Source organism: Dermacentor variabilis, chromosome 2 (assembly GCF_050947875.1).
Source record: "Dermacentor variabilis isolate Ectoservices chromosome 2, ASM5094787v1, whole genome shotgun sequence".
NCBI classification, from domain to species: Eukaryota; Metazoa; Arthropoda; class Arachnida; order Ixodida; family Ixodidae; genus Dermacentor; species Dermacentor variabilis.
In genome coordinates, this window is record NC_134569.1 from 181,605,595 (window position 1) to 181,630,840 (window position 25,246).

Here is a 25,246-nt window from a genome sequence, read left to right on the forward strand (position 1 = left end):
TTGTTTGGCTTTTATTTTTTGCCTCGAGCCTGTTTTGAAGCATGCACACACTTTCATGAAAGATAAAACCGTCACTTGAATTTCGTTTAGGTAAGAAGCAAGTTTCGGGCGCGAAACGTAGCTACACGCGCACTCTTTCGATGCGGTGCAAGCAGAGTCAGGATTTTGAACTATCCTATGCCTATTACATTGCTTGTCGCCTTTCGTGCGTGGTCAGAGGGGCCCTTCGGCCGCGTTTCAGGAGTCTTTTGTTGTCAATGTGATCAGCCGGTCTTGAGAGACGGATAATAAGTGTGACGTACAAATGAGAGGATGGAGTAGCTGCGAAGCCTCGAAACCTGCTGTTGGTGCTTCTCCCGTACCATTGTCAAGGCGATGCACTGTTTCTTCGGATTTACGACAGGCAAAATAGTTGCTTTCAATCAGCTTATTTGACGGCGCTGCTTTATTATGAGGGTGGCAGCGCAGTCCCTTGGTATTTTAAAAATTTTTTGCGGTGTTTCTTTACCAGTCGGAAAAAATTGTAAGCTCTTAATACGTCGCTGGAAACACCGCAGTTAGGTGTCATTTGGGGGTGCCTATAAATGCCTCATTGACATTTTGATAATTACGACAGTACTTCTCGAAGCAGGTAACTAAATATAATTGCCTAATTAAGTCTTAGTAACGAAAAAGTTACTGGCGGCTACTCCTCTGTACAGGAAACAATATGCACTAGTTTTTCTTCGAGTAACGCAATTGCTCTTTTTTTAAGTCTTGGTGTATGATAGGTGGGACACCCTCTATAATTCACTCAGTGGCCGAAATTAGGCCAAGCCCGATTGACTCGAAATCAGAATCAACAGCAATCATGTGCATCAGAAAAGAAAGAGAGATAGATGGTGCAGTTTCTCCGGAAATGCCAAGCAGGATTCGTAACAGCGAAGTACAAGACGATTTCACGAAGGAATATTATACTACCGAGAGACGCCAGATTCTTGGTTGTATGAGAGGACTCGTGCTGTGCAAATGATTGTCTCCTACTATGAAGTATTCCACATGCTCATAGGAGGCCGTCACTTCAGTGAACAATTCTGTAATGAGAGGTTGTATATATATATATATATATATATATATATATATATATATATATATATATATATATATATATATATATATATATATATATATGTATATATATATATATGGGGTCCGGAAGACTGGTCGGGTCCCAGCCCTCCCCTCCCTCTCTCGGAAAAATGTAAACTTTCTGACTATGTATATGCAAGTGAAAGCACGTGAAGGAAGCCGACCGTCGCGGCTCAATCAGAGGAGCCCGAAGGAGAAAGCGGAGAGCAAACGCGCAACCATTAGTCGCACGAAATGCCGTGGTGGGGGACGGGAGGAACGGGGTGGTGGCGTTGTACTCGGGCAGCAACTGCGCAGTAGACGACCGGGCGCAAGAGGAACTGACGATCTCGGCTCAATCTCGCCTGCCGTATATGGCGGAAAGCGGGGATGCAGTTCGGAAGGGAGGGGGGTGGCGTCTTCGATTCCGCCAACAAGTGCGCACTTAGCACGGCCGCGCGCGGTGGCCGTATCTACAAAGGGACCTGCAGGCGGCTCATCACCCCTGTGGGCGCTGTGTTCTCGCCGCTCTTGCGTTGAAGCGATAGACCGCATGAACGCTACTTCGCTCGCAGCTGCTGCCGCGCTTACTCACACCAACGTTTTGCAGCCAATGTCCGCGCTCATAGAGTGTTCTGTGTTCATGTTCGCTTGCGCGAGCTGGCACCATGTTCGTTATTTCAGTTAGTAAGAGAATGTTTCTAACTATATACGGCGGATAAAACTACTATCCTTACTTCGTATAGCTGTGTGCTAATTTGCTATCGCAAATTGGGGTTTCGGGCGAAACTGCACCTTTTACAGCGAAGCTATTTACCAACCGGCCATTCTTTCGTGGTTGTCCGCCGAAAACTCGGCTTTCTAGAAATAGACGATTTAGCGCAAAAAAAAACACATGCAGCGCACGCACACACGGGCGGCGTGATTTTTTGCCAATGTGTACACCGTGCGTGTCAACAATTGTTCAGTTGCTGTGTCTCTCGGAAATCTGGACGGACATAGTCAGCGCAGTCACCGGTGTTAGGGTTGGCGTCTGACACCACGTGGCGAGAGGTCATTCACCCTACCCCTGAGCCGGAGCCCACGGGCGACCTCATCCCCTTCCCCTCCTCTCATAGTCGTGGCATCGTGTGTGCTTACCTCATCCCCCTCACCTTCTCTTGGCCGGGCCACACGGCGCCGGAGAGGTCATTCACTCTACCCCTGAGCCGGAGCCCACGGGCGACCTCTCTCCGTGCCTGTCACGTGTCATTCGACGGAAGCAAGATCCCGCCCACAACTTGTAGAGAGCCTATTTAAGGGGCTCCGAAATGTACTTTGAGGGACTTCAGACTCGAGACTTCATACTTCTTTCTTCATGCTCTTCTTATTTTCTTTCAACTACCTTTGAATAAACAGTGCAAGTTTCGCACTAGCAAATCGTCTCGGCCTTGCTTGGTCGCCATGATCTACCCGATGCCTGCAGCCAGCCGACAACGCCACGCTACCCAATAAGTAATGTCGGTCGAGCCTCGATAGGCAGGCGTCGCTACTTCTCGGCAGCAGTACGGTGTGCTACCCTGGAGTACGCAACACCGGCTACGTTGGAATAACGGCCGCGAAATAAAGTGTCAACCACTCTGCCGGTGTCGCCGTCTGCACAAGAAAAGAAGCGTGCGTGACCGCGTTCACGCTTGTCTCACCCGGTTGACTGCGGCGATGTGTGTGCCGTGAAAACCCGCGATGGAATCGTCATCTTCACCGTGTACATTTTGCCGGGCACTTCCAAGGCCGACGTAGAGCGGTTCATGCGGACGCACTTCACGGTGTTGGCGAGAGATAACACTATACGCCTTTCGTCGTCGTGGGGGACTTTAACGTCGACATTTCGAGGCAGGAAAACAAGTGGTTCGTGGACTTTCTCTTCGAAGAGTTTGTACTAAAGTGCTACACAGAAAAGAAACTACCAACAACCATCCGTGACTTTTGTGTCGACCTAACGTTGGCGAAGAACGTGGCAACTGTCGAAACCGAAAAGCTCAGTGCATACCACAGCGATCATAAAGCCGTCGTGAATGTCGTTGTGCAATAAATGGTTATACACTGCATTTTAAGGCGTACTCGTTTCATTAGTTAAACTAGAATAGGTTAACTGGATGGTAACAGCTTCACTGGCAATCCACCACACAGAGTGGATTGGGCCTTCTTTCTTTTTGTTTTTTTTAAGCGCTTTTAATTATTCTGCGAAGGCGTCTGACCAGAAGCGGTCAGCATTCAGCGCATGCTAGCATGTGTGCGTGTTGTCTAACCTTAAGTTTCGCGTGGTTCGAGGAGCCGGATACGACACTGATAAGCAGGGTCGCCAAAGTTTAATGCCTTCGTGGGTGACCACAGCCGAGCGTACGTGAGCAGACGATAGTCGGCTTCATCCAGAAGTACGTAATTGTTATCGAAATTTGAAAGCTTCTTACTTCGCTTACTTTAGCCTAAGAGGGATAGCTCTACTACTCCAGGTACAAACCCAATGTTGGGAGCTTGATTTAGCCGAGGCAAGTAATACACGTTTTGACAGGTTAACAACGAAGAGTAAACTGGATTTATTTCACAGTAAAACACGTTTGCCGAGTGACAGCGGTGGCGCCCCTGTCGGGCAGCCACCTCAGGTCCCAAGAAAGAGCAGGGGCAATGACCCCCACGTGGAAGCCAGGCGAGGTAACTGAATTTCACAGAAGCGAAGGACAAATCACGGTGATAGACGGTCGCTGCACCAGAAAACACCAGCTGGTTCCGTAAAGCTAACCTTCAAGCTCAGACAAGGTCAAATTTGAACGCACAGAGCGCTGTCGGTGCCGAACAGTGCCTGTGTCTTTTCCGTTAGTCCCACCTCGTGCGCCATTGAGGGACAACACCTGCAACGCTACTGGCACGCTCATCGCACCAGTCTCGTGAGACGGCTTCAGTGCAACGCTAAACCATGCTATCGCTTTCGGTGATTCGTTTGCGGGTAAAACTGACAATTTCACAGTGAAACTGTATACCTATACCCTCTAAGGAAATTTTCGTGTCGTAAGCAAAAAACTCCCCATACGTGGGGCGATACCAAAGATAGTGCAATTCCGGCCCAACCCGCGGCAGAAGTGAAGCAGGCATTAAGGACTCCCCATAAGTGTGCCGATCCCGAAGATATTGCCATGCCGGCCCGACCCAGGCCGGACCTGAAGCAGGCGTTAAGCACTTCCCATACGGGGGCCGATCCCGAAGATAGTGCAATGCTTGGCTGATCCGCGGCGGAGATGAAGCAGGCGTAAGCACTCCCAATACGTGGTCGGATCCCGAAGATAGTACAATACCGGCCCGACTCGCGGCGGAGCTGAAGCACGCATTAAACGTACGCTAAAGGTTAATATTAAGTCAACATGGACTGTTGAAATACCATCCCAGAAAGCTCGAAACGCTTGTTTCATGCGAAGAGATTTCATTTAATAGAAAATCCGTTCTGAAGCGTCCGCGTACCTCTAGCGCGGTTCGAATCGCCCGCCCTCCGATCGAGGAATGGTGACGTCATGGTCTCGTAGTGACGTTGCGCCATCGGTGAGTAAAACGACGCCCGCAGACGGCGCTACGGCTTTTCTGCGCAAAACGCAAACGATCAGCCAGAAACAGAGCCAGGACAGAGCCATCAGCAGCGCGAAAGCGGAACTACGGTGGATATCGGAAGGAAAAGCGCGCGACGATAAGCTGGTTCTTTATTTTATGACGCCAACTTTGACGCTCGTTGCAATGGACGACCCTTACAACGACACATTGGCTCGCGATGCTGGGCTCGACTTCAGCGATTTAAGCACTGATAAACGTGACCTGCTGCTGAGGGCTCGCGCTGACGGCGTCGTTGCGTACTACTACGACGGCAACTGTATGTCATGGCTGTAGATATTCGCATATTTGTCGCTTTTCCTTCGTGAAAAGAAAGCGTTTGAGAGAAACGTGACTGTGCGGTCCGCTTTCAAGCTCCTCGCACCGCTGAAACTTGGCTGAGATGTTCGCAGCAGCGTACGCTACCCGTAGACAAGGTTTTTTCACTGAAGCAGGGGTTTTGGTTCAGGACCCCTTCAAGTTTCGCGTGACTCGAAGCAAGTTGAGTGTTAAAAACTAGTCGAAATCAGCAATACCCGATAGATACGACACCGACAAGCAGGCTGGCCAAAGCTGAATTCTTACGCCGGCGACCGTGGTCGAGCGTGAGCAGAGAAGAGTTGGCTTCTTCCGGAAGTGCATATTTCTTATGGAATTCCCGAAGTGCATAATTCCTGAAAGCAGATTTTCGCTTACTTCAGCCTGCTTAATAAACTGCGTGAATAAATATTCACAGTAACAGTAGTGTGAAGCGCATCCACCGAAACACGGTTCTTTATTGACGTCATCTACTGGCGGATAGCAGCTGCGTATGGGAATCTGTTATATTACGAAATAAAAGAGCCCGAAAAAAAAAGAACAACATGCTTTTGTTGAAAAGACAGGGCTTGAGAAAAAGGTGACCTTGCGCGCCGCTTGTGAGCTCCAGGCGACGCGCGCACGATTGCAAAATTTGGTTGAGATGTTGACAGCAGCGTACGCTATCCGCGGATTGCGTTTTTTCGCCAAGGCCCTGGGGTTCTTCAGGACCCCTTTAAATCAATGGGATCCTCACCATGATTCCGCTCACGAAACATTATGAAAACTTAAGGTTAATGAACCCACAATTATGAAATTGCTGCACAACTGAAACAACTATTGCGGGTAATAAAGTATGTGTATAAACATATACTTATAAGCTAAAAATTCCCTTTATTATATTTTTCCTCAATTGAGATTCAAATTATAACTGATACTAACTATGAAGAGTTATGCTAGGCTGAGGAATGATAAGGGAAAGAGAAATGAAAGGGAACGAAAAACAACGAACCACTACATGGAGACGGCCACCTTCCTTTTACTTTCTACACTTCAATTAAAAACAATAATCTGTATGCTTCCCTTGGTTTCATTATTTGTTGGCTTTAAATGATTGCGACTAACATAAATCATGAACCTCGGTTCCTCTTCTTGTTCATTGCATAGGAGTGTCTCGACTTCGCTAGGTCTGATGCCTTCAGGTCATATACGAGGGTATAATGGTCAGATGCCACCTACAAATGTCTACATGCTACGTGACGCCAGCGGTTAGAAAGCTTGTGCTGCATCCGCCGTCATGACCATAACTGGTGAATGAATAGCCCTCCCCGGATCGGTCCTTGTACACATACACAAATATTAAAGAACGTGTACATGTCAATACCCGTCACCGTAGCTCTATTGGTAGAGCAATGCACGCGTGATGAAGAGGATATGGCTCCAGCTCCCACCGGTGGCAAGTTGTTTTTTTCAGTGGCTTTCAGCGGCCTTTACCTTATCCTTTCCACACCTTCCACGAACAAATTTCTCCTGTGCTTTTCTTGGCATCTTTATCTGATGGCTTCATGGGGTTGTGACTAAAATGATTGCGTGCTTCAAAGATAAATATAATCGGTAGAGCATCGCACGCGTAATGCGAAGACGAGGAATCGTTCCCTAGATGCAGAAAGTTTTTTTTTCTTCCACTGTCATTTCCATATATTTATTACTTCTTTATTTCAATTAGTAAGTACAAGTAACTACCCCTGCTGTGTTGTCCTTGGTGTCTTTGTTTGTTGGCTTCTGATGCTATAATTAATAAATAGCAGGCCTTTTGGTTAACCCCGTTTCTGCATGTTGAGTATATATATATATATATATATATATATATATATATATATATATATTACCCCATGGTGTGGCACTGCAAGGGGACTGAAGAAGAAGAGAACGAGGTACGTCTCGGGGGGGGGGGGGAGGCATCGCGCGTCGACGCTTACGTGTCGTAAAGTGCAAACGCCTGGACCCTCATTAAGCGTGTATACCTCAGCAGGGTATACGCGACAATTTGGTGGAGCTTGCGGGGCACTCAACCTATGCAGGAGACCCCACTGGGCAGCAAGAACCTCGCCCCACAATTGGAGTTGACTCCAGTTCATCGCACAAGCCGGCGAATACGAGGCCTCGCCCCAGAATTTGGAAACCTCCGGAAAAAGTGAGGACTGCGACCACTGCGACTTCTACGGATAGGGTGACACCGACTTACCTAACTCTGCTGAACCCCCAAGTGCCGACGGCTTTTCATGGCGACACATTTGAAGACGTGGAAGACCAGCTGGCGGAGTTCGAACGCGTGGCTGCGTTTAACGAGTCGGACAACAACGCAAAACTCGCCAATGTCTACTTCAGCCTCCAGCATGGTGCTCGCACGTGATTGTGCCCTGCATCGTGGCCTGCATTCCAGCGCAAGCTACTGGAGACTTACTCCAGCCCCGATCGCAGGGAATAAGCGGAGCGAGACCTTCAGTCACGCGTTCAAAAGCCCAACAATGAGAAGCGTCAAGTCGTCCACGATGTACGTGGACGACTTGACGCGTTACTTTCAGGGTGCCGATCCGAGCATGTCGGAAGAGAAGAAGGTGCGTCATCTGATCACAGGCCTAAAGGGAGAGCTCTTTGGCGGTCTTGTTCGGAGTACGCCCAAGACTGTTGCGGAATTCCTCACCGAAGCCACCGCGATGGAGAAGACGCTTCAGCAACAGTCGCTTCAGCAACTTCAGCAATGCCGCCTGCACTCCGTCTACGCCGGTAGGCTTCGGGTGCGACGTCGCCTTGCTTTGTGAGCTGATTCGCTCAGTGGTTCGCGACGAGCTGCAGAAGCACCACGGTATGTCGCCACCTCCAGTCAGCTCCCTCGCCAGCGTCGTACGCAACCAAGTACAGCAGGTGTTGCAGGCACCTCTTTCCAGCAGTGAAGCACCACCTCTGCCACCGGCGCAAGACTTACGCAAGAACATTACTGAGCCCCGCCCAAGCTTTCGCACCTACTTATGTTGCGTCGCCAGTCGCGTTGCAATCGGCGCAAGCCGCTATGACAACTCCGCTACCGTACTTCGACGACCGCCGAACACCCGCGAGGAAATCAGAGGTTTGGCGGGCACCCGATAGACGACCGCTGTGCTACCACAGCGGCGAAGCTGGTCATGTGTATCGGGAGTGCCCCTACCGACGACTCGGACTTCGGTTTTTTTTATCAATTCGCCTCGACTTAGGTTCGGCCAAAGGCCTCCCGACATCGCATAATTCATCGAAAAGCAGCGCAGGCCGGCACATCGCAGCGGCAGTCACGCTCACCCTCACCGCGGCGATATTTCCCTGCACGTGATACCACCTCGAGGACGACGCAGGGGAGATCATCAAGTCCACGCCGGGAAAACTGACGTCAGCGACATTCCGAGGCGGGGCCGCTGACACTCGACGCGCTGAATACCTCGTATCGTGCCGACCGCAGAACAAGGAAAACATGATGACGCCAGAACCAGTTCCCGCGAACAAGATTTCATTGGAAATACCTGTGTTGATCGACGGTAGAAAAATTTGTGCACTTGCAGATACCGGCGCCGATTACTCTGTTCTTAGTGGCAAACTGGTGAGCGTTCTGAAAAAAAGTTACGTTGCCCTGGAATGGGGCACCCGTTCGTACGGCAGGTGGCCACGTCGTCACACCGCTTGGCTTATGCACGGCCAGAGTAGAAATTTGCGGTGCTGCTTTTCTCGCCACTTGTCTGGTTGTCCCCGAGTGTTCCCGCGATTTAATTCTTGGGAAGGATTTTCTCTGGGAATATGGTGCCATTATTGAGCTCCGTTAGTGCTTGATCACTTTCTCGACACAAAGGGCAACAACACAGCCATTGGACACAGATCCGCACTTCGCGTTTCGGACGACAGCATCACGACACCGCCGCGTGCGACTGTTATGGTTCCGGTCAAGTCCGACGAGCGGCAAGATGGTGAAGCCATTCATTGTAGAAGGCAACATTTCTATGTTGTTGACCCAAGGTATTTGTGTAGCGTGAAGCCTGATGAAATTTCGTGATAGCCAGACTGCGGTCCTCGTTGCCAACTTGACCTTTGAGCATCGGCACATTTCTCGTGACACTGCTGTCGCCTACGCCGAACCATCAACAGACATCGTCGAATGCTTTGCTTTTGAAGTGTACACAGACGACGGTTCGCTGAGGGAAATCGATGTAAACTCCGAGCTTATGGACGACCAAAAGCACGCACTGCAGGAAATGTTGAAGGAGTTCCGCGTGTGCTTCGCTCGGTCTACTAAGGTGGGCCAAACGCCAATCACAAAGCACCGAATAACGGCATCCGTCAAGGCACGCCCCATCAAACAACAGCCTTATCGTGTCTCGCCGAAAGAACATGAGGCAATTCAAGCCCAAGTCAACGAGATGCTAGATGATGGTGTCATTCAGCCTGCGCACAGTCCGTGGTCCTCGCCGGTCATTCTGGTCAAGAAAAAAGACAGAACGCTCCGTTTCTGTGCTGATTATCGACGCCTCAATACTGTTACCAAGAAGGACGTGTACCCACTACCACGTATCGATGACTCTTTAGACAGGTTGCGGCGAGCTAAGTATTTTTCGTCTCTCGATTTAAAGAGCGGTTAATGGAAATTTGAGGTAGATGAATGAGACCGCGAAAAAACTGCTTTAGTCACTCCAGATAGCCTTTACGAATTCAGAGTACTTCCTTTCGGTCTCCGCTCGGCACCAGTAACTTTCCAGCGAATGATACTTACCGTTCTCGCTGGTATGAAGTGGCACAGCTGCCTTGTCTACCTCGACGACGTGGTTATTTTTTCGGCTACATTTGACGACCACCTGAAACGACCTCGGCAAGTTTGCGAAGCCATGCCATCGGCTAACCTCACCCTTAAGCCTCAGAAGTGTCATTTCGGCTACAAGGTGCTTATGTTCCTGGGACACATGGTCAGCGCGGAAGGCGTTAGCCCCGATGCCGCGAAAACTGCCGCTGTAGCCACGTTTCCAACACCGACCGGCAAGAAAGGTGTACGACGCTTCCCGGGTCTTTGCGCATGTTACCGGTGTTTCAACGAAAATTTTTCGAAGATGGCGGAGCCGCTGACTCGCCTCACGAGGGACAATGTATGGTTCGTCTGGGCCTCAGAGCAAGAGACAGCTTTCAGCGAGATTCGAGAGCGTCTGGTGTCAGCACCAGTTTTGGCCCACTTTTACGAAGAGCGGACACGGAAGTGCATACAGACGCCAGTAACGTTGGTATTGGTGCGGTGCTCGTACAACGGCAGGAAGGCATTGAAAGAGTGATTGCCTACGCAAGTCGCACACTATCGCGGCAGAGACTGACTGAACTACCACGGAGAAAGAGTGTCTTGCCGTCGTATGGGCGCTGGCCAGGTTTCGACCTTACCTCTACGGCCGCCCATTCAATGTTGTAACCGATCATCACTAGTTAGGCTGGCTTGTAAATCTCCGGGACCCTTCTGGACGACTGGCACAGTGCAGTCTACGTTTGCAGGAGTGCGAGGTGACCATCGTGTACAAGTCCGTCCGCATGCATGTAGACGCTGACGCACTATCGCGCGCCCGTATCGAGACTACCGTCCAAGACATTGAGGACGACGGCGCTTCCGCCGTAACGCCGTAAGCGTTCTGATTTGTCAACACGGCAGCGCGAAGACGACGCATTACGGTCTATATTCGGACATCTGGAAGGACGAAACCCATCGACAACCCGGCATATCGCACGAGGATTGTGTTTTTGTTTACGACATGGCGTGTTGTATAAGAGCTCCGCTGCCACCAACAAGACCTACTTTTTGGTCGTTGCAGCAGACCTCCGTGCTGAAGTTGTGTTCGCCTGTCATGACGAGCCTCCGTCTGGCCATTTGGGTTTTGCGCAAACGCTTTATAGAGTGCGCCAATCCTTCTACTGGCCGAAACTTGCCGAGTGTGTTAAGCGGTACGTCCAAGTCTGCCGTGAATGCCAGCGCCGAAAGTCGCCAGCTGTGAAGCCTGCGGAATGGCTGAATCCGATTGACCCACTTAGCAAACTTTTCGACCAGGTCGGCATGGATCTTCTGGCCCCGTTTCCATTGTCACCCTCTGGCCATAGTTGGATAATCGTCGCCACAGAATATTTAACGCGGTATACTGACGCAAAGGCGCTGCCTCGAGGCGCAGCTTCCGAGGTTGCCCAGTTTTTCATGCAGAGCATCATCCTATGGCATGACGCCCTATCGCACGTCATGACAGACCGAGGCAAAGCCTTCGCAGCACGACTCGTTGAAGACGTTTTTATACTCAGTTCCACAGCCCATCAAAGGACAACTTCCTATCATCCGCAGACAAACGGCTTGACCGAACGACTGAACAAAACGATGACTGGCATGCTGTCTATGTACGCAGACGTACAGCACAAGACGTAGAACGAGATGTTCCCTAACGTAACGTTTGCCTATAACACTGCTACGCAAGAAACAACACGCTTCACGCCGTTTTGTCTCGTTTACGCCGTGAAATGCAGACATGTTAGAAGCAACGCTGCCGTGCGACAACATTGATCACCTCGACCTCGCCGAAGATGCCGAACTTTTCGTGCAACGCGCGGAAGAAGCCCGTCAGCTTGCCCGAGTGCACATAAAGAAACAACAGAGCATCGATGCGCACCATTGCAATCTCCGCCATCGACAAGTCGAGTTCCAACCTGGTGATCAAGTTTTGGTCTTGACTCCCGTGCGCCGAAAAGGACTATCTGAGAAGCTTTTCAGTCGCTACTTCGGACCTTAAAGAGTGTTGCAGCGAATTAGTGACGTGAATTACGAAGTCTTTCTTGATGGAAGCCAGCCTCCCCGACGTCGACAACCTCTATCTTAGATTGTGCACGTTGTGCGGTTGAAACCGTACAATAGACCCTAATATTCGACATTTTCAGCCGCTTAGGTTAGTTTTTGTTGTTGCTCGTCCCTCAGTGTCTTGTGACTATATCGCACACCACAGTGATTCTGACTATAGCCCATGTGTTCGTCCTAGGCCATCTCGGCGCTCTTACGTCAAGCCTATGTATATTTTCCTTTTTTTGTTATTTGAAGAGGGGGCAATGCCACATGGTGTGGCACAGCAAGGGGACTGAAGCAGAAGAGAACGAGGTTCGTCTTGGCATCACGCGTCGACGTTTACATTTCGTAAAGTGCAAGCGCCTGGATCCTCATTCAGCGCGTATACTACAGCAGTTGGCTTGCATAACAGTGGGATTATACTCTTGAACGATGTAGTGGTTGGTTTCTTGAATAGTGTCCTTCATGGGGACATCCCTGATGACGCCCTTAACGATGCCGTGGGGGGCGGTCTCGTAGGCGCTGACTTCGTGTGCCGTGCCATTGATAGTGAGGCTTTTGAATGCCGGTAGCGGTCTGCGTTCTCTCGTTTAGGCGTACAGATAACGACTATGTTTTGCTGTTTGTTCGGGCAGACAACATCTTGCGTCACCTCCTCGCCACTCACGTTCGCAGCTGCGACGATGGCTCGGCTGATCTCGAATCTAGATACTTCCCCAAGGTTCAGACCTCCACTGGGACGCATGACGATCTTGATATCTTGCGTCGGTAACACAGGCATCCGGCCTGTGTTGCCGGACAGACAGACAGACAGACAGACAGAAACGGCAGTTGTTGCCATGGAGGAAGAGAAGGCCGAGGCTGCCGTTCCTCCGACAATGGAGTCGGTCATGAGCATGCTTACGCAAATCTCCAGTCAAGTTTCTCAAATGTTTGCGCAAGTGAACAGTCTAACAGTAAGAACGGATAATGTGGAGGCCAAATGCAGCCAACTCTCCGTTAGAGTCATGACGTTGGATGCGAAAAATAGGCATCTCACCGTTGCCAAGATGAAGTCATCACGACTTAATCTACGGATCAAGCCGCGAAAAGTTCGTTCCGTGCGCAAATCTACCCCTCAAAAAGTAGAAAATGACGAAGACTAAAGGAAAGCAGAAAGAGACTGTGATGTTATTTCAATGGAACTGTAGGAGTATTAAAAACAAGGTAGGGGAGTTACAATTATACGTTGATAAATTGAACCAGAAACCAGATATCATAGCGTTACAAGAGACCAACGGCCGGGCCAAGCTCGCGGGATACATTACGTATACGGACTCTAGCGAAAAGGTTACTGCGATCTTGCTCCGCAGCAACGGGGCTGCCGCACAGCACGTGACCGCTCAGCGAGGCTGCGAACATACGCTCATCGAAATTCACAGCAAAAGAGTGAGGGGGGAGGGCGGGGACAAGAACACTTCCGTCCTGAATGCTTATTGCCGACCGTCCAGCAGGGTCATTGACTTTGAAGGCACCATATTGGACTGCATTAAAGAAGCAAGAACAAGACCGATTTTAGTGCTAGGAGATTTCAACGCCACCCACACGATCTGGGGTTACAAATATTCGTCCAAAAGAGGAAACTAATTGGTTAAAACTATAGAGGATCACGACATGGAGGTGGTTAACGAACCGGGCGTAACGACCAGGAAGGCACTAGCATGGTCAGAGACACCACTCCTGATCTGACGCTAGTTCGGGGGAACCTCGACGTAACATGGCGTAACACGGGGAAAAATCTTGGCTCGGATCATGATATAATTTGTGTAACCCTCGGGGAGACCGTCATCAAGGCGAAACTAGGTCAAGCCAACATTACAGATTGGGACCGGTTACGTAGAAGCGCAGACAGTGAAGGCGAGAACGAACACCAAGACCTATGAGGTGTGGGCCAAAAAGCAACGCGAATTTGTAAAGACATTTACACAGAAGATTACTACGACCACGCAAATTCCCTTCGTAGACAGCAGGCTTAGTCACATGTGGGCGGCCAGGCATGCTCTTACTCGAAGGTGGAAGAGGCAAAGACATAACAAGAAGCTTCGCAGACGTATCCGCGCGCTCAACAAGCAGGTGACCGAGTATGCGCAACAACTATGCAGGGAAAATTGGATGAAGATGTGTGACGACCTGCAAGGCACACTGTCTACGAAGAAGACTTGGAAGCTGTTGCAGCACCTGATAAATACGTTAAAAAGCAAGAGCGCATGCGATCGAGACCTCACAAGAACTATCAACAGTTACGACGGGGACGGGGAGAAGCTCATTCGTGAACTTACAAGTAAGTACCTCAAGACCGAGAAGAGCAGTAACCCAACTCACGAGTATGAAGGGGATAGCAACGTCGAGATGGACGAAGCCTTCACCGAACTGCAGCTGGTTGCGGTCATCGATGAAAGTAATCAAGGCAGTGCACCGGGAATTGATGGCGTTACATACAAGATGCTAAAAAATATGAGCCACAAAAGCCGAGCTGAATTGCTAAACCTCGCCAACGCGTCCTGGGAGAAGGGTTCGTTACCAAAATAATGGAAAGCGGAGGTGCATTTCATTCTCAAGCCGGGGAAACCACCCCACGCCGACAATCTGCGCCCCATCTCCCTCACGTCGTGTTAGGGAAGGTGGTCGAGCGTATGATGTTCAAAAGACTACAGAGACATTTGGACGTCACTGATCAGATGGCACCGACCATGTACGGATTCTGGAGGCACCTGAGCACGCAAGACGTCTTGGTGCAACTACACGAGCTGGTTATCCAGCAAGCGAAGACCCCTACGCCAAGAGCTATCCTGGCACTCGATCTCAAGGGGGGCCTTTGATAACGTCACACACGAAAGTATTCTCCGTAACCTGCGCCAAACGGGATGCGGAAAGCGAACATTCAAATATGTGCCGGATTTCTTAAGTAATAGAACGGCAACGATCAAAATTGGAGAGGAGAAGTCGAAACCGATAGCACTGGGAGACAGAGGCACTCCGCAAGGATCGGTTCTTTCGCCAATTCTCTTCAACCTGGCACTCCTCCCTCTCCCGGCTTTGCTTCAAGACATAGAGGGCATAGATCACGCTCTCTATGCAGACGATATCACTGTGTGGACGTAAAGGGCAGGGTGGGAGAGTTGGATGGAGGAGACCCTTCAGATAGTGGCAAAGACCGTGCACGATTTCGCTAAATCGTGCGGCCTCAGTTGCTCGCCACAGAAGTCAGAGTTACTCGTCACCAAGCCAAGAAGAAAGAAAGGAGACCAAGAGAACGTATGCATCACCATCGACGGGACGTCCATAACGCCAACCACGCAAGCACGTATCCTGGGTGTCATCTCCCAGAACAATGGCAAGGTGGGGGCGTCGATCGACAAAATCAAGGTTTCAACGGAACAAATTTCGAGCATGAACAGAAGAGTCACAAACAGACAAAGGGGATTGAAGGAGGATGATGCACTGACGCTCGTCCAGGCCTTCGTGACGTCGCGCATCGTTTACGCCGCGCCGTACCTCAAGAGAATGAAGAAAGACAGGGACCAGTTGAACGTCATTTTACGCAAGACAACCAAAATGGCGCTGGGCATTCCGAAGCATTCTTCGACCGACAAGCTTCTCGGCATGGCTTCGCACAACGTCGTCGAAGAGTTAATAGAAGCTCATCTGTCTAATCAAAGAGTTCGACTCAGTCAAACGTCGGTGGGACGTCGCGTTCTTGCCAAGTTGGGCTGTCAAGAGGCATAGCGGAAGGAAACGGGGCGCTACCCAGGTTGTGGGCGCATAAAATCGACAGTTAGCCACTGCCTCGAAACATGAAGTCGGGTCGTAACGACGGCCGCAGAGCGTCTCGGCCTTGACGGAGACTTTGGGTCAAGTAGTAGAAGAGGAAGAGGGAGTGACTCTCTTCACAGACGCTTCGTTACCGAAGTTTTTATCGAAAGCCACGCTGGAAGTTACGACGCAGGATGTGCTCGTAACCTGCGCCTCTATCAAGACGTCATTTCCGGAGGTGGCAGAAGAGGCCGCGATAGCGCTAGCACTCGCGCAGCCCAAGTTGGGAGGAGTTGTCACTGACTCACAAAAGGCGTATAACAGCTACAGAAAGGGGTGGGTGTCTCTTGCCGCACTAGATATTCTCAAGAGTAAACGCGACGTACGTGAAAGAAAAGTTGAGTTGATATGGACACCCGCTCACTCTGGGCTGGAGGACAACGAACTTGCCCACCAGTTCAGCCGAGAGATGGAACACCGGGTAGAGGAAGGTGAGCCACAGTCCATAATTAGTTATAGGGACATTACGAACCTTTACAAAACGGAGAGGCGCCGTTACCCCGATCCTCACAAATCGCTTAGCAGGGAACAGCAAGCGATCAACAGGCAGATGCAGGCAGGATACTTCCCGCACCATTACCTTCAAAACAAGATGTACCCAGAAAGGTACCAAGGCAATCCCCCCACCTCTTACCTGACCCACTACCTTACCCCATCCCTCATCCACACTTACTAAGCGATGGGAGACGTTGCTAACCAGCTCCGCCCTAGAAGACCAGCTCGTCCTGATCTCCAGGGGCCAGGCGGCTAGGGAAGCATATGGGTCCCGTGAAGAGGGAACCACTTCCATCGACGGCGACTAGGAAGATGTGGAGCTCGGCTCAATAAAGTTGTTTCTCTCTCTCTATACTACAGCAGGGTATACACTAGAATATATATATATATATATATATATATATATATATATATATATATATATATATATATATATATATTCTAACTTCGTAGACCTTAATCAGCCTGCTTCATTGTAAAATGTTTGGACGAATTTCTTGGTACGAAGAGATCTTTAGGATAATGCTGTCTTTTTCATCTAAAGCCATTGCTAACTTCCCCCACGTCAGGGGCAACCTGGTCAAACCTACGCCACCAGCATTGCTTCGTGCCCACTGTACGACATACAGAAAGTTGCTAATGAAGTTATGCTTCTCGATTACTTTGAATTTATACTGTACCTGTGGAGTGATGTGCATGTTGTTTCGCCTTTACAGATGACCATCCCAGGAAGCCTGCGCAAGCAACGTGTAATCATGCACATTTAGTAAGTCCATTGGTTTTCAGTATTATGAACATTTTAGCAGTAACAGAACTGTTTATCCAATAGTTTCTGCAAGAATAGTACATCATCATCATCATCATAAGCCTGCTAACGCCGACTGCAAGGCAAAGGCCTATCCCATACTTCTCCAACTACCCCGGTCACGTACTAATTGTGGTCATGTTGTCCCTGCAAACTTCTTAATGTCATCCGCCCACCTAACTTTCTGCTGTCCCCTGCTATGATTCCCTTCCCTTGGAATCCAGTCTGTAACCCTTAATGACCATCGGTTATCTTGCCTCCTCATTACATGTCCTGCCCACGCCCCCCATTTCTTTTTATTGATTTCAACTAAAATGTCATTAGCTCGCGGTTGTTCCCTCACCCAATCTGCTGTTTTCTTATCCCTTAACGTTACACCCATCATTCTTCTTTCCATAGCTTGTTGCGTCGTTCTCAATTTAAATAGAGCCCTTTTCGTAAGCCTCCAGGTTTCTGCCCCGTACGTGAGTACTGGTAAGGCACAGCTGTTAAACACTTTTCTCTTGAGGGATAATGGCAACCTGCTGTTCATGATCTGAGAATGCCTGCGAAACGCATCCCAGCCCGTTCTTATTCTTCTGATTATTTCCTTCTCATGATCCGGATTTGCGGTCACTACTTGTCCTAAGTAGATGTATTCCCTTACCATTTTCAGTGCATCGCTACCTATCTTAAACTGCTGTTCTCTTCCGAGACTGTTAAACATTACTTTAGTTTTCTGCAGATTATTTTTTAGGCCCACCCTTCTGCTTTGCCTCTGGAGGTCAGTGAGCACGCATTGAAATTGGTCACCTGAGTTACTAAGCAAGGCAATATCATCAGCGAATCGCAAGTCAGTAAGGTATTCTCCATTAACTTTTATCCCCAATTCTTCCCTATCCAGATCTCTGAATACCTCCTGTAAACACGCTGTGAGTAGTATTGGAAGAATAGTACACCGAACACCTAATGGTGGGAACTGTATTAGAAATGCACAACGCATATATATTTATTGGCTGGTGGAACTTGTAAATAACACGCATGTCATCCCGCATAATACGTAAAGTGCCCGTGAATCTCCTCAATAGTACAATGCTGAACTTGGCATGCAGAAACGAATAGTCATATATCTCTTCCCCGCGATGTGCCAGAACCATGAAAAACGGTATGAACTTTGTTAATGTGATTTTGGGGTTTCGATGACGAGTTCCTACATATTGTACATATCTTTAGTGTGTACTCAAACATTCCGAGCAGACAGTACTATACAGAAGTACATAGTGTGGTATACTGTTGTACGTTTGCTTTGAAGCCGACCCCTCCGCGGACCAGCACACAGATTTGTCTCCTATAAATATGTCATGGCGACGATGATTAAAAAGTACTGACTAGAAAAAGAACTTAATTTAGAATAAGCTGTGTGAAACCAAAGCAAGGCTTCAATCCAACACTCTAGTATTTATTATAACGAGTACCACCCGCTTACAATGGCACCGTGCATTTTTGTTAGAAGTAATAATAGGGATTAATCTTCTCCACATGTCAGTAATTGCACTTCGCAAAGATTTATTTTTATCCTACTCAAACATCTGTCAGAGAAACCACGTGTACAAAAAATGGGACGAGTGTCTAACATCCCATCCTTACCTGTCAGAAACACCAATAACACGATGGCAGAGATGATCTTCATTTTCGTGAACAGGGAGAACCAGGTGAATAGCCACTGCTAAAATAGGCGGAATAAAAATTGCAGTAACGTTAACATGCATTTATACTTCGCGAAAGTTATAATTTGGAACAATGTCATATCAAGTACTACTACATAATATGGCCATATCGTATGTAGTAGTGTCATGTTTTGAAATAATACAATTTAACTCATGCTATAGTCATTTTATGATGGCAAACACGACAACGTCGCATATGGTATAAAACGAACATCAGTAGATGGCTATGGAGTCATTTTATTTCTTTTCACCCCCACTTCCTCCCATTCCTCTCCTCTTTTCGCCAGGTCGCCCCTGCGTCATCGACCGCGAAGTGATTCTTTTCTTCTTGTAATGGACACTTTCCATTCTCCGAAGCTTTTGTGTGCAGTTCTCCTGGGGCGCCATGAACTAACGTTTCTAATGATACTACCTTCAAACTTCTCCCATTGACCTTCGTAATATATTGTCTTGAGGAATCTCGTTGCTTGACCTACTTGGTGACATAGGAGGACAATGAATGGAGCTTTGGAGCGTTCGACTCCTTCCGGATTATAACAATGTTCCCAGGTTCAATATCGGGAACCTTGACACAACGTGTGGCATCAAAACCTCTTTTTATAGAGCGCTTGTACTGGTGTTGTTGCTCCAGAATTTTTCAAGCTTACTTAATCAAACTTTGTCCGGTGATCTTAGAGGACAAACAGCAAGTAGCCATGGACTGCTTTCGCCTGGAGCAAAATGGGGACCGCACCAAAGTCTAGCTGCATATGTGCGATTGTGCTGCATTGCAGCTGCTTCGTGAGCACATTTCTAATCGCCTTGAAAGTTCGGGTACAATTCTATAAGCATCCTTTAAATCTCGGATCAACTGCTATGCGAAACAGTTCCTCTCCGGGTGGTAAGTTGTGACAATCCTTAGTACGATGTCTCTTTTTTTCACACAAGTTTTCAATTTTTTTATACGTAACGCTGGTCCACTGCCGGAGACTATAGCTTTTGTTTTTTGAAGATATCCCAATGCATGCAGAAAATAATCACATTGGCCTTCTCTCTTCCTGATCTTTCGGTGGCCATTCTTGTGCACTCATGAGTTCGCTGAGGAAGAAGAACTTGTGTTTTTTGCACACCCATTCCTTCTTTTACACTTCTGCGGAGTCTACGTGAACTAATGCAAGAATTATGCTGGAGTACGCAGGAATAGTTATCTTTTTTTCTCTTGGACGGTATTTAGTTTCTCTCCTTTTACATTGGTATTGTGTTTTTACATAGTTATACGCATCTCGCTTCGTGTAGATCTTTACATACCCATCGTATCCTCCATAGTCAGAGCTGTCATGGTGAAGGTACAAAATATTTTGTTGGTTCCTCTCCGGTAGGTGAAACCTTCCAATCTTCAGAGTCATTTCGTTCCTTTCCTTCCAAATGGTCGACATGTGCACTTCATTTATGCGGGTGTTTCTTGACGAGCCATCAGTGACAGAATGTTTGTCTTCTGGTAAATCTGCTGCATCAAAGGCGAGCTACTGTATCTAGTGGGCTCCTTCCTTTTGCCAGAGCAAGATTGAAAAGATAAGTAAGAGCCTGGATATCAGCAAACAAGGTAAAATGTCGACCATCAAGGTAGCATCGAAAATATCTATTGCCATCACAACTGCCAAGGCGTCTTTTTCTGAGGTGTTGTAATTCTCTTCCCGTCTAGTGAATGTGTACGAGTACAATCCTTTTACGTTTAGTTGATGTCCCGTAGCTTTAAATGAGTCTCGCTCATATACAACTTCTCCGTTGACACGGAGTGATGCTTAAGTGCACTGCTCGAATGATCTGTCGAAGTCAGGGTGGCACTAAGACAAGGCCGCTTGAAATTCCTGTGAATAGTATTGGTGGGCTCGCTCGAATTCCTGAGTTAAGAGCAAGAAATCAGTCAAGCGTGTTTTTCTAGATGAGAAATGTCTGATCAATGCTCTGGAACGCCCCGCAAGCCCAGAAACACTCTCAAAGAATGCAAGTTAGAATGTTTCGCTAAACTTGAAAGTCACTTCACTGGTTATCCCTTATTGCTTTTAGTACACGCATTTCAAGTTCTTCCTAAGAAAACCATAATCTCTAGAAAAAAAATTCATTTTCTTTGATCTTCATCTTCGACCAATACCTCATGACAGGTGAGGTTCATGTGCTAGAATAAGCAATTGTGTTGTGGATGTACGCATTGCAACAAAGTCATGGACTCCGTTGAACATTTTATGGAATGAATCAAACTCCAAAATTTTTTCAATCCAAATTATAGCCTATTGTATTCATAGAGAAGAAAAGGTGTGACTAATACCTGTATTCATTGTATTCTTCTTGGAGAGGTGTCTGTCGATATTTTTTGCAATGATCAATTCTGGAAAACGATTGGTGGCCTATTGCTACGCTAATAATGCCAACGATTCGAGGCATTGGAAATAGAAAGATATCAGTTTGCTTGTCGACAATGTTATAGTCAGTGGAAATTGTAAATACGCCATCTTCCATTGCGACTACTTTAATAGGAGGCAAATGCAGATGTTGACAGCCTCGCGATTCCATCGCTCAGAATTTGCTGGATTTAATTTTGTTGTAAGGCTGTAAGGTTTGTTACGAATGACCATGGTGTCTTTTAGCTTAAAGGGCACACCGACCACGGATGTCGAAGGTGGGTAATCTCCTATGTAAATTAGGTCAGGCTTCGATGAATGGTGCGAAAATATCAAATATTCCTTCACACGGATGTCGATCCTCCCAGAACCATGTTAGAGCAGCCCTGTCCCTTGTATGCTTGTTTTCTAAACGACCCAGCTGAGCAACATTGTTTAACCATGCTCTTTACAGGTATGCTTCGACGCACCTGCGGCCTTCTTCGTGTCCTGTGGCGGTAATCTTAGTTTTTGTATGCTTCGAGTGTTTATTCTATACTGAAGTACTGGTAGAATGCGTTAAAATAGTAGTTGTTAAGGCTTTTCAAGGATGGCGGTAAGTTGCCGGTCATACCTTTTTTTGTGCCTTCCTCATGCCTTCCAAGGAACTTCGAATATTTTATATATTTCTTTCTCATGATTCGTGTATCCTGTCAGTAACTCACCTTGATAATCGGTGCATACATTGCGTAGGTTGGCAGCCCATAAGAAATTTTTGCTCCCTCGCTTGGTTATTGAGCATGACTATGATATTTGGCATGTGCTTAGACTTCACTCATATTGTTTCAAATAATTTCTTTATTTGGAAGAGTCCATGTGTTCTCTCACTATGTCGCCTAAAGTCTTCATTAGTTTGCTGCAAAGTATCCTGAGTGATCCTTATGTCGTTGGCAAACAAGACTTGCTGAAATGCTTCTAGGTGAATCTCTCCCGCTCCCCCCCCCCCCCAATCTCTCCCAGTTTGTTAACTGGAATAGCTGTCAGCATGCAGTAAATAGCAATAAATATTTTGGGTATGCTTAGCTGACGCTTTTCTTAATTACAATTTTGCCGAGTTCATTGTGAAATCGAAATCCTATTCGTTCGGAAGCCCTATAGACAGGCTAGTTCTAACCAGATTTCTCGATTACCAAATTTCTGGCCTGGATTCTACTCACTGTTACCCTTTGTGTCTTCTAGGTTGATAAGCGAATTGTTACTTTGATTCTATATAGCTTCGGTGAATAGTATTTATCATAATAAGATCATGCTAATGGGCACACAATTTCCCAATTATTTATTGTATCCATTTTCGGATTAATATGACGTAAGCATCTCCGAAGCCTATGGTGCAGTTTGAAGTCTTGGCTCACTGCGAATGAGTCGCAGGAATAAAATGTATAAATGCTTAATTTTTTAAGGTGACTCACGCATAAAGGCTAATCAAGCAGTCGACAGGGTCTGCGACAATAATGTTCATTAAATAAAGGATCATTATCTGAAGACTACGCAGTTATACAGAATCCGACGTCATGAACAAAAGAAATAAATAATCTTATGTAACCCATATTATATACATATATATTACACATTACGATCATTGCCAAAAGATTTCTATTGGACTCGTAGCGCCATTCATCATCATAGAGAGTTTTAGAATAGGGGCCCCATAAATTTTGCGGCACAAAAGAAATAGTGTCATTGGCCCTGAACATGCACGAGACCGAAGGAGAACTTAGCGTCTGTGGCTGGCGGCGACACAATTTCACGGGAATAGCGTTCTGACCCAAACTCGACGCAAAGGTTTTGCATCAACGAATATGGTGGCATGCATCAAAGCGACGGCTTTCGCTTACTTATTTTATATAAAATCATCGGTTAAGGGAGAAATCATTGTTATTTCTTAGATCGGTAGGTCAACTTGAAGGCCGCCAGGCTTAACACAAACGTATCTCGCTGGTAACGAGAGGCGCGTCTCGTTTCTAGGTCAAGGCAAATAATAATCAGAGTGGAAAACTATTATAAACACCAATATTATTGTAAACATGGCAAATTTATTACAAACACTGTACGTTAGTACCTAGACTTTATTTATTATTCATTCATTCATTCATTCATTCATTCATTCATATATTCATTTATTCATTCATTCATTTATTGATACTGTCAGCTTTTCTCAGGCTATTACAGGAGTGGAAAATCTAATAAATTCACATTCTAAACAAGGTACATACATTTCACAACTACGATATCGACACAAAAAACAAAGGAAAAAAATCAAACAGTAGATAAGAAAACGCATACAAGTGCTGAGGCACAACTATTACATTGGTGTACTACGGTCCAGGTAAGGTTTCAGGCATTCTAGAAAGGCATCAGGGGAGTTAATATTTACAATGGAATCAGGCAGCATGTTCCATTCTTTAATAACACGAGGAAAAAACTGTACTTAAAACAGTCGTTATAAGAACGCGGCACAGGAATGTACATGGAATGGCGATATCTTGATGTCTCATTAGGGTGTATTGTAAAATATGGTGATGTGTTGATATTCAAGTGGCCATGAATTAAAAGGTAAAGAAACTTCAGCCTATCTACCTTAGTGCAGTATTCTAAACTTTTAAGGTTTGCTAATTTACATAATTCGGTTGGTGAATCAGTTCGGTGACATGGATTGAAAATAAAACGGGGAGCAAGTTTCTGAACTTTCTCAATTTTTAATTTGTTAGACGCAGTGTAAGGATACCAAACAATTTTGCCATATTCAATTACAGGTTTTACAAGGGTGTTGTAAGTGAGTGTTTTTACATTGGGAGTTGCATTACGGATTTTGCGTCTTAGTGCCCAAATTGCTTTGCGTGCCTTGGAGCATACATTATCTAAGTGTGTATTACAGTATAGGTCAGAAGTGAAGGTCAAGCCGAGATACTTATGCTGATGGACTCTAGTAACTGGTTTACCTGCAATGGAGTAAGGGTATATCATTATATTTTTCTTTCTAGTAACATAAATAATTGATGAAGAACGTATTCAAAAAGCGATTATGTTGCCGTGCCTTAGATTTTTTTTCTTATTGTTGAATCTTCCGTTCTCGCTAGTTGACGAGGTGCAAACGCACAACGGAAAGAGGGAGCACTTTAGCCGTTATAAATCACGTTGCGAACAGTACTCGCAAAGCTCTTTCCGGTCGCAATGAGAGGGGCGCCTACTTGAAAACTATCTTGCATTACGCTCCCTTTGGCGCGGATGTCAGTAAGCACCTCAAATGTGCAAAGCATAATAATTTTATAATAAATGTTGACTGTCAATTCATTTCTTCGTGATGTGAAAACGACACATATTGGGCACATCTTTTGATTTGCCAAATATGGTTTCCAAGAAACAGAGTTCTTGTACAATAGTCACGAACCCGTTCCCCGTGTGACCACAGGACAAGTATTTGCAATATTCGGCCTGAGAAGGTGACACAGTGCATATGTAGGGGCAGAAAGCCTCGACATGGTAAGTGCGAGTGCGTGGCGTGCACTAAAGATGTCTTTTCATTTTTGTGCGAAAAAGACATTTACTATCAACTATGCCAGAGCATTTTATATCAAACTCCCGCACGCAATGAACGAAAGTAGATTGAATTCATAAATTCTGGGTTTGTTCAAGTGCATTTAGAGCGCCCGTAAACAGTTATCTGTGATATTCGCCGATATCTGTGCAAGATCGATCGCAGCACTTTTTGTCTTCCCCTATTGCCATTTCTACACGTAGGTTAGACACGTGGCTGAGCTAGCCAACATTGCCTTCGCTTCTGTCTCTGATGTTTCACGTTAAAAATGACTTTCCTGACTGAAAAATCATGGCTATTTAGAAGTAAATGTGAGAGAAATGTGTTAGCATTACGCCGCACCCGTTCTGAGGTTCCGGATCGGAGAGTTAAACCACTTTAGCACATCGCAAAGTACTGTTTAGGAGCAAGCTGAACAAGTGCCATGCTGAAGCGTGGCTTCTTGGGCAGGCTTGGACATCTAGCAGAGGTCAAGCGCACAGTGGCGTAGCTACGGGGGGGAGGGGGGGGGGCGTTGCCGCGGGCCCCGAGTGCCAGTCGGAGCGGGGGTGCCGT

General features: G+C 47.0%; 1 protein-coding gene and 1 long non-coding RNA gene across 2 annotated transcripts in view; one reads left to right on the plus strand and one right to left on the minus strand.

Moving 5' to 3' along the window:
• Window positions 1-25,246, plus strand: part of LOC142571099 (uncharacterized) — a 119,760-nt gene that overhangs the window by 50,917 nt on the left and 43,597 nt on the right. The window contains exons 2-3 of the long non-coding RNA XR_012825752.1: window positions 16,945-16,994; window positions 21,572-21,614. This is a non-coding gene — a long non-coding RNA (uncharacterized LOC142571099). The remainder of the gene's footprint in view (window positions 1-16,944; window positions 16,995-21,571; window positions 21,615-25,246) is intronic.
• Window positions 1-25,246, minus strand: part of LOC142571098 (defensin BmKDfsin6-like) — a 52,798-nt gene that overhangs the window by 7,628 nt on the left and 19,924 nt on the right. Inside the window, exons 2-3 of the mRNA XM_075679389.1 lie at window positions 18,660-18,738; window positions 16,909-16,962 (exon numbers count right to left, since the gene is read on the minus strand). Of these exons, the coding sequence (XP_075535504.1) occupies window positions 16,909-16,962; window positions 18,660-18,702 (97 nt within the window). The 5' untranslated portion in view covers window positions 18,703-18,738. The remainder of the gene's footprint in view (window positions 1-16,908; window positions 16,963-18,659; window positions 18,739-25,246) is intronic.